Below are 10515 nucleotides of genomic sequence, written 5' to 3'. Positions count from 1 at the left end.
GCCCGGGTTGCGATTCAGAGAGAATCTGTAATGAAAAACAGAAACACAACATCAAAGAAAAATTTGCAGCGAATTTACCGCTTTTCAAAGGTGAGAACTACGAATGATGGGTTGCGCAGATGAAGGTCGTTCTCAGATTTCAAGATGTTTATGAAATCGTGAATGATGGAGTACCGACATTGGAAGCGAATGCAGATGATGTTTTGAAAGTTGTACACAAGGATCAAAGGAAGAAAGATGGAAAATGTTTGTTCTTGATTCACCAGTGTGTAGATTCTAACGTGTTCGAGAAGATAATTGAAGAAGAAACGACCAAAGGAGCGTAGTACAAGTTCAAGAACTTGTTCGATGGAGATAAAAAAAACTGAAAAAGGGTGAAGTTGCATACATTTAGAAAAAAATTCAAGATGACTCAGATGAAGGAAGATGAATTAGCCTCAGAATACCTTTCATGCGTAGTGTTGTTAATAAACCAGATGAAAGTGTGTGGTGAATCAATCAACAATTTGCAGAAGATTGAGAAAGTATTAAGATCTCTGACTACAAATTTTTATTATATTTTAGTGCCAATTGTAGAGTCCAGGAACCTAGATAAGATAAAGTTAGAAGAACTTCAAGCTTCAATAGAGGCTCATGAATTGAGGCTGAAGTAGAGTAACTCAGAAAGGGAGAAGGTGGTTGAACAAGCACTACACGAGAATCATCAAGAAATCTGGGAAAGAGAAGGCGAAGTAGGGAAACAATCTTGCTAATGATGATAAGTCAAACAAGAACTCAAAGAATCACTATAATTTGACCAAGAAAGGCATGGGCAACAAGTATTATGGAAAGAAAGTTGACATGAATGAGGTGCAGTGTTACAATCGTCGAAGGTTTTGGCCACTATGCTCGAGACTATCGAAGAAAGAAGGATTCACGAGTGAAAGATAACGATGAAGTACAATATGCACATGTTCAATATAGTGATTATGATGATGTGCTACTCATGGCCAACACCCAATCGAACACTGAGCAAACCAACATGTGGTACCTGGATTCAAGATGCAGTAACCACATGTCTGGTAATAAAAATTGGTTCACCAAGATAGATGAATCAGTTGAGAAAATGATAAAGTTTGCAGATGGAAGACACATCACATCAGGTGGAAAAGGAGATATCTTTGTTGTCATAAAGGATGGTCGAAAAGCTAGCATTACTGATGTGTTGTATGTAGCTTAGATGACAATTAACTTAATAAGCGTAGGTCAATTACTCATAAAAGGGTACAACATGAAGTTAGAAAATAATCAGATGAAGGTGTATCGAGATGATAGAAGGTTGATTCTAAAGGCGCCATTGGCATACAATAGGAACTTCAAAGTAGAGATCAGCCCAGTTGATCACATGTGTCTTGCTTCGACTTCAGAAGAAGACAAGAATTGGATATGGCATCACATGTATGTACATCTAAACTTCAGAAGTTTAGGTATGCTCGACCAGATGAAGATGGTGTATGGATTTCCTCAGATGGAGGAACCAATTCAGGTATGTAAGGAATGTTATGAAGCAAAGCAGTCTAGGAAAGAATTCAAACATGACTTGCTCATGAGGTAGAAGGAAAAGCTATATCTAGTTCACTATGATGTGTGTGGACCATTTGAAGTAAGGTCAAATGGAGGTAACTACTATTTCCTAAATTTCATAGATGAATTCACCAAATATATGTGGATTTAACTTATTGAAAGGAAGAGTGAGGTATTCACAAAGTTTAAGAAGTTTAAATTTCATGTCGAGAAGCAAAGTGGATGCAAGTTGAAGAAACTGAGAACTGATGGCGGTGGTGAATACACTTCTCAAGATTTTGCTAGATTTTGCAATGAATAAGGTATAAAGCATGAGGTCTTTTAACCCTATACACCTCAATATAATGGCATAGCTAAGAGGAAGAATTGAAGTATATTGAACATGACTAAAAGCATGTTGAAAGCTAAAGATATGCCAAAGATATTTTAGGGTGAAACAGCTTCGACAACATTATACATTCTAAACAAATGTTCAACCAAGAAAATAGTAGAGAGGAATCCTTATAAGGCTTAGTCAGGTATGAAGTCGAATGTTAATCATATTAGAGTGTTTGGATCAATTTGCTCCAGGTATGTACCTGAATAATTGAGGAAGATACTAGATGATTGAAGTCGGGATATGGTGCTCATAGGTTATTATTCGACTGGTGCGTACAAGCTGTATTCACCAAATGATGATAAACTTGTGATCAGTCAAGATGTTCTAATGGATGTTAGAAAAAGGTGGAATTGGAGTCACGGGTTTGTTCAATAAGAGTCACATATAGTTACAACTATGATTGAAGAAGACCAACAAACCGAAGTCCCAATCAATCGAAATGAAGAACCACCTGAGTAGAATTTTAGAAGATCGACTAGAGCAAGAGCTGAGTCGACAAGGCTAGCAGGATATGAAAGGTTTCTAGATCAAATAGTCAATGTAGATGGTGACTTAATAGAAGAAGCAATGATGATGTATGAAGCATAACCAATCAATTTGGATCAAGCCATTAATGATTCGAATTGGTTAACAACCATGAGAGAAGAACTCAAGGAAATTGAGAAGAAAAAGACATGAGAGCTCGTTGAAGAGTCAATCAAAAAGCCAACTAATATGAAGTGAGTTTACAAGATGAAAAGAAGGCCAAATAGTGAAATTGCCAAGCATAAGGTAAGACTAGTGGAAAGAGGTTTTCTGCAAAAACCTGGTATTGATTTCGAAGAAGTGTATGCACTTGTTGCAAGGCTAGAGACAATCAAAATTGTTATGTCGATGGAAACATACAGAGGATGGAAGATACATCAGTTGGATGTACAATTAGCATTCCTGAATGGACCTTTGGAAGAAGAATTCTATGTCAGTTAACCACCAGGATTCGATATCAAAAGGCAGAAGTCGAAGGTATACAGATTGAGGAATTCTCTCCATGGTTTGAAGCAAGCCCCAAAATCTTCGAATAAGATAATATATAGCTTCATGATCAAAGAAGATTTCACAAAGTGTGTCTCTAAACATGTAGTGCATATAAATGATGCAGATATGGTCGTTAAAATCATCGTATGCTTGCAAGTAAATGACTTGTTGATTACAAGTGCAAGTGAAGCAGAGATAAGAAGAGTCAAGTTGAAGCTGATACATGAGTTTGAAATGTCTGACCTAGGAAACTTGTCATATTTCTTAGGGATGGAGTTCAAAGACACATGTGAAGGAGTATTCCTGCACTAAAAGAAGTAAGCCCAAAATATCTTGATGAGGTTCAAGATGAGCAACTGTAATGCAATTGCTACACCATTAGAAGCTGGAGTAAAGTTGAGAAAGGAGATAGATGATGAATTTTTAAGTGTTACATTGTATAAATAAATCATTGGATCCTTGTGGTATATTTGCAACACCAGGCCAAATATCTGTCAAAATGTCGGATTGTTGAGCAGATTCATGAAGAAAACCTAAGAATGTGATCATGGTGCACCGATGCCAAGGAAAAAGAATACCATTAAAAATGTGGAAATATATGGCTACAGTGATTCAGATTTTAGTGGAGGTCAAAACGAGAAGGAGAGTACTGCATGATACATATTCATGATTGAAGACGCTCCAATCTCATGGATCTCAAGGAAGCAAAGAATTATGGCTTTGTCATCTAGTGACGCATAGTACATAGCTGCATCATATGCAGTATGTAACGCCCCTAATTTATTTAATTGTTTTTATTTAATTATAGCATTTTATGAATTATTTGATAATTTATTCATGTGATATTTGTATGCTTTTGGGTGTTTTTATGATGTTTTAGAGTATTCGAGGGTAGTTTAATAATTTATTAATTATTAAAATATTTGGTTGAGAGCGATAAGTTTTATTTAATTATTTAAAATAGTATTAATAATTATTTAAGTTTTATAGTAATAATTATTTAATTATTTAAATATAGGGTGACACCTTATGTTAAAAATATATTTTCCCACAAGTGTTTATATGGATAATTTTATTTGGTCACATATTGTATGATTTTGTATGAATAATAGGTTTTATATTGAAATTTTGGTTTGGGGAACAATGATCTGTGACATAATCTCATTTGATCACTTTTGGTGACCGATATGATTTTTTGGCGATCAATATGATTTTTTGTGATTCATATGATTTTTGGATGGATAAAATGATTTTGGATGTTTGGTTAATAAAATTAAATTTTGATGTTAAATCACAATATAATATAAAATTGGGTTTTCCTAAAATCCTTTTGGTCATTTCTATACGATAATATCCCACAAGTGTTTATAGGGATAATCTCATTTGATCAATTCTTATCCTTTTTCATAGTTCTGTTAGTCGTAATCCCTTTTACGAATTTGTCATTGGGAATTGTATGTTATAAGAATTCGACATTGGGAGGCAGAAACATGGAAAATCTGGGATAGGAGGGTTGGTTGCACGTATCGAAGGAGAAGTCGTGTTTCAGCAGAATTTTGCGCAAGTTTCACGTCCGATGTCAGAATAAGTTTTATTATATCTTTTAGAAAAGGGAATTGTCTCAAAAATCATACTCACGGTAAACAATGACTATTCGAGTTTTAATCCGTTTAAGCTCGTTTAAGTTCTGAAAGTAACATTTTACTATTTTCTGAAATTTTAAAAATTTATGTTTTTATTTGTTTTATTTGTTTTATTTATTTATTTATTTTGTTTATGATTAAAACCCATAAGACTCATTAGAGTTTTTTTGTTTTATGTATTTAAAGACATTTGTCAATGGCATAATTTGTATAATCTTTATGGCGAATAATAATATTTTTTTATAAATAAAGTTAAAACTAACAAAATATTTGTTCTTAGTTAAAATTATGATAAAATAGTCCTAAAATAATTAATATACCTTTTATAAAATATTGTAAAAATATTAGTATATTTAGCTCACTTTTAGGAATATAATTAACTAAATAATTTTGGATGTAAGAAAATTGAATATATTATTTAATAGAGAGAATTTTAGGTGATTTGAATTTGGGTGACCCTTATTGGATAATTTGTGGTTCGTGAATGGAACTTATTTTGGTGATATCCTTTGAAATAGTTTTGGTGTTTATGAGTATTATTATACATAATTTTGATGAATTATGATGTTTGTCCATGAAATGCATATTCGTGATTTATATTATCATGCATTCACGTATTTTGGAGTTTAGGTGAGACTTTGGTCCATTTTGATGGCCTCAGATCCATTGGTGGGGATCGTTGGTCTTGATGGAAAAGACCAGGGGCGAGTCTCAGATCCATTGGTGGGGATCGTTGGTCTAGGTGGGAAGGACCAGGGACTAGTGGAATAAAATCATTAACATTCCTCTGATTCCATAATGTATTTTTGGTACCACATGCATATAGGTGATGGAGTTGGTGAATAAATTTTGTTGTGATATATATATATATATATATATATATATATATATATATATATATATATATATATATATATATATATATATATATATATATATATATAAAAAAAAATTGACTAAAAGTGAGTTAAATATTCCTATAATTAACTAAATAATGTTGGGTGTAAGAAAAGTGAATATATTGTTTAATAAACAAAATCTTATGTGATTTCAATTTGGATGACCCTTATTGGATAATTTGTGGTTCGTGAATGGAACCTATTTTGGTGATATCCTTTGGGATAATTTTGGTGTTTATGAGTATTATTATACATAATTTTGATGAATTCTGATGTTTGTCCATGAAATGCATATTCGCGATTCATATTACCATGCATTCATGTATTTTGGAGTTTAGGTGAGACTTTAGTCCATTTTGGTGGCCTCAGATCCATTGGTGGGGATCGTTAGTCTTGGTGGAAAAGACCAGGGGCGAGTCTCAGATCCATTGGTGGGGATAGTTGGTCTAGGTGGGAAGGATCAAGGACTAGTGGAATAAAATCAATAACATTCATTTGATTCCACAATATATTTTTGGTACCACATGCATATAGGTGATGGAGTTGCTGAATCATAGCATTGCATTTTGTTGTGATGTGTGTTTATGATTGGAATTGATATATATATATATATATATATATATATATATATATATATATATATATATATAATATATATATATATATATATATATATATATATATATATATATATATATATATATATATATATATATATATATATATATATATATATATATATATATATATATATATATATCAATTATGTGTGATTACTGTGTTTCTTTAATGTCATTTTGTTGCTGAAATCACACTGTTACTATATGTAAGTATATTCTCACCCCTTTCTTGTTGGCTTGGTTTTGTGGTGTGCTTTGCACAAGTTATTAGGAGGATTGAGGTTCGTTGTTGCAGTGAGATGGCTATTGCCTCTCAGCAAACTTTTATCTTCCGTATATTCTAGTTTTTGAATAAGAATGCTCTGATCTGTAACACTGGGGATAAGAGCGTTCCTTTGCTTACTTTGATTTATTTGCAATCAACTATTATGAGATTTTTATTATGATGTATTGATTCAGTTCTACTCAGACATGTTTTATGGTGTTTCTAAATAAATTTCTGTTGTGTAATATCTGTTGTTTTATGATTTATGAAGTATTTATGATGGAGTGACATCCTTTTCCTGTTATTTTTATTTAAAATCTATTATCTGGGGTTTAGGATGTTACACAACATGTCAAGCAACATGGATAAAGATGTTTCTCAAAGAGCTCAAGATAATGAAACCTAAGAAAATGAAGTTGTTTATCGACAACAAGTCAACTATCGATCTATCGAATCATCCAATATTTCATGGTCAAAGTAAGCACATAAAAAGGAGATATAATTTTCTTAGGGATCAAGTTAATAAAGGAAAGCTTGAACTTGAGCATTAAAAGAGAGAATGGAAACTAACCAACATACTCACCAAACTTATGAAGAAAGCTAGGTTCGACGAGTTGAAGAGACGCATCAAGATGAAAAGTCTTGAGAACATGAATTAGGGTGTGTGTTACGAGTTGTAATTCAATGTTCTTTCGAAAGCTGGCATTCAACTATGTCGAAGTAGCTAGTCGAGGTGTGTGAGTCAATTGTATTCGAATAAGTCGAATGTAACATATATTTGTTATGTCAAAATGTAATTTATAGTTTTGTAGTTTTCATTTTATATGTTTTGGGATTGGGTCGATATATTTTTGGGCCTTATCTTTAGTTGCCTATATAAAGGAATTGTATGATGTAAATCCTAACAACTTCACTCAATAATACTTCTCCTTTATAATTCAACATTTCTCTTTTTCCTCTTATTCTTTTATTGTAAGCAAGGATTGATATAAAAGAGTACTAAGGGGTATTTAATGCCCGATTACATAAGAAACACCGGGTAAAATCCGAGAAGGAAAAATTACACACCATCATCAACTTAAACTAAACAAGAAGTGGGGTTCTTACAAAACTCGTAAAAGTTACAGTTAGGTTGAGTAATATTTCCTATTATCGACCATTTCAAAATTTTCAACTTTACAGTCCAAATCAAGTCTGATATATTGCAAATAGCACCATTAAACAATATATTATTCCTGTGAGTCCAGATACTTCACACAACATGCAATCGTATCATTCCTTCTGTTGTGAATTGATGTCGTCAAGAATAAACCTAAATAAGAGATAAATATTGAGTTTCTTGAACAATCACAAGAAACCCTATTAGGTTTTACGAAAGAGAGAGAAGAGGAAGGAACAAGAATCAGAATCGATTAAAACTGTTTTACTATTCACTTCCTCAATAAGGGTTTAATGATTACAAGTGAATAACAATAATTAACCTCTCTCAACAACCTGAGAGAACTAGTATATTTATAGACTACTAAGCTAACTTAGGCTATAAGCTAACTTAAACAATTGAGCTTAAACAAAGGTCCAATTCGACATACTAACTTAGAATACAAGTTAATATATTTTGAAAACATGCTTGAACAAAATTTGACTAAAACATGTACAACTCCTGTCTAAATATCAAGCTATCCCTGTCGAGACTAGAGTTTGATCCAAAATCGATAAATCTCCACCTTAGAACAAACTCTACAAACATCAAGGAAACAAACTAGCTTTCTTCATGCAACACTATCAACTACATGCAGTGGAAAAATTTGCAGCTTGACAATGTTTTGGTGATCATATCAGCGACATTGTCTCTAATCGAAACCTTCAGCACTTGGACTTCTCCATGCTCGATTATCTCTGACAAAATGCAGCCTCACATCATTGTGCTTGGTTCACTCATGATATGATGAATTCTTCGACATGTGTATTGCACTTTGACTATCACATTTAACAATGATAACTCGACCTTGAAGTTTCATCTCCTTAACAAAACCTTCATGCCACAATGCCTCTTCCACAACTTCATTAATGGCAACATATTCTGCTTAAGTGGTTGATAAGGCAACAACCTTTTAAAGTGCCACTTTCTAATTGATTGTTGTGCCAAACATAGTGAACATATATCCAGAAATATATTTTCTGGAATCCATATAACCTGCATAATCAGATTTGACAAATCCTTCCATTTTGACTTTGTTGTCATCACCAAAGGCTCCACCATAAATAAGTACTTTGTTCATAGACCCATTTATGTACCTTAGAATCCACTTTAATGATTAACAATGCACCTTCCCAGGATTTTCGATATACCTACTTACAATACTCACTTTGTACGCTATGTATGGCCTCATACAAACCATATCATACATCAAAGAACCTACTATACTAGCATATGGAATGATATTCATATAAGCTTTTTCGACTTCAGTACTAGGACTTTAAGTCGAACTCAGTTTGAACTGCGGATTAATCAATGTTACAACAGGTTTTGAATTCGACATACCAAACTTATTGAGAATCTTCTTCAGGTATATATCTTGAGATAATCATAATTGCTACTGCTTTCCATCTCTCCGGATGTCAATCCCAATAATTCTAGAGGCAACTCCTAAATCCTTCATGTTGAACTCCTTATCGAGTTCAACCTTCACCTTCGTAATATCTTCGACACTGTTGCTTCCTATGAGGATGTCATCCATATAAAGCAACAAAATAACAAGTGAGTTTCCAGGTTAAAATCTGAAGTAAACATAATGATCGAACTGCCTGCTTGTGAAACCTATGTGTGTCATGAACTTATTGAATCTCCTATTCTATTGTCGAGGAGATTATTTCAAGTCGTATAACGACCTATTCAGCTTGCACACACAATCTTTCTTTCCCTTTTCTGCATACCTTTCAGGTCATCTCATCATGATTGTTTCATCTAGATCACCATACAGGAAGGCAGTATTCACATCCATCTATTAAGTTTTAGGTCGAACTTCCCCACCATATAATGGATCTATGCTTTACAATAGGTGAGAACACATCATTAAAGTTGACCCCTTCTTTCTGAGTTAACCCTCTAGAAACCAACATTGCCTTAAATCGCTTTGACATCACTCATTTGATTCCTTCCTTAACCTTGAAGATGCACTTACAAATGACTAACTCTGCCCCTCCGAGTTTCTCGATCAGCTCCCAAGTGTTATTATCATGAAGAGATTTCATCTCATCATCCACAGGTTTCAGCCATTCATTCTTGTTTAGACTCCTCACAGGTTCCTTGTAATCTCTAGGTTCTTCATCAAGGACCTCACTTGCAGAGATTAAGGTGAATTCTATGAGATGTGGATAACCAAGCCTCTTAGGTGGCTTGATGACTCTTCTCGACTTGTATCTTGCCAAATGTCCCGCAACGAGTTCCAGTGATTAATCTCCAAAACTCCATCAATCCCAAAATCGGCCCACTGCCCACAATTATGAAGCCAACTCCCCCATACTAGCCACCACAAAATATTTCTTAATGCTCATATGAAAAAGCATAGGAAAAATGTCACACAACTTTCAGAACCACTCCAAAATCCTTTGTTCCAACAAAACATGAAAACATATATTAAAAACAAACTCTAAAATATAAAGTATAACTTCATAAAAAAGATATTTTTATTTTGTATAATTTATTAGTACATACTTTACGAAAAATATCAATAAAATGCAATGAGTCATGAGTTACGATAATTATATATATTCTTTTTTTAATTTAATAAGCGGGGACCATAAAAACATCTACACAATAAGTCCTAACAAGTTGCATCCAAAAAGCTCAAGCTGACAATGTTTCAAAGAAGGGTGACAGAAAGCTCGAGGTGACAAGACGTCAAAGAAGGAGGATAAAATGCTCAAGTGATTTAAAAAAGAAGCTCATGGTGACGATATACCTTCGGGGTCGGTCATGGTGACAATAGACCTTCTTCTAAGAAAGTAGTGTCTTGTTAGCGACATTATCTTTTTGGTTCTCTTTTGTTTTGGACTTTTGTAATTAAATAGCTATAACAATGCTCATCAAATTTATACAAAAAAGCCACAATCCACAGCAATTAATATTAAA

The 10515-nt window shown here is 33.3% G+C and overlaps 1 protein-coding gene across 1 annotated transcript; it reads left to right on the top strand.

The window, feature by feature from the left end:
- The first annotated feature begins 844 nt into the window (after nt 1–844).
- Nucleotides 845–1219, top strand: LOC127131844 (uncharacterized). Its single transcript, XM_051060737.1, has one exon. The coding sequence runs from the start codon at nt 845–847 to the stop codon at nt 1217–1219; it is 375 nt and encodes a 124-aa protein (XP_050916694.1).
- The last annotated feature ends 9296 nt before the right edge of the window (nt 1220–10515 follow it).

This window comes from Lathyrus oleraceus, chromosome 3, assembly GCF_024323335.1.
Source record: "Lathyrus oleraceus cultivar Zhongwan6 chromosome 3, CAAS_Psat_ZW6_1.0, whole genome shotgun sequence".
Taxonomy (NCBI): domain Eukaryota; kingdom Viridiplantae; phylum Streptophyta; class Magnoliopsida; order Fabales; family Fabaceae; genus Lathyrus; species Lathyrus oleraceus.
This window is presented reverse-complemented; position numbering and strand designations above follow the sequence as displayed.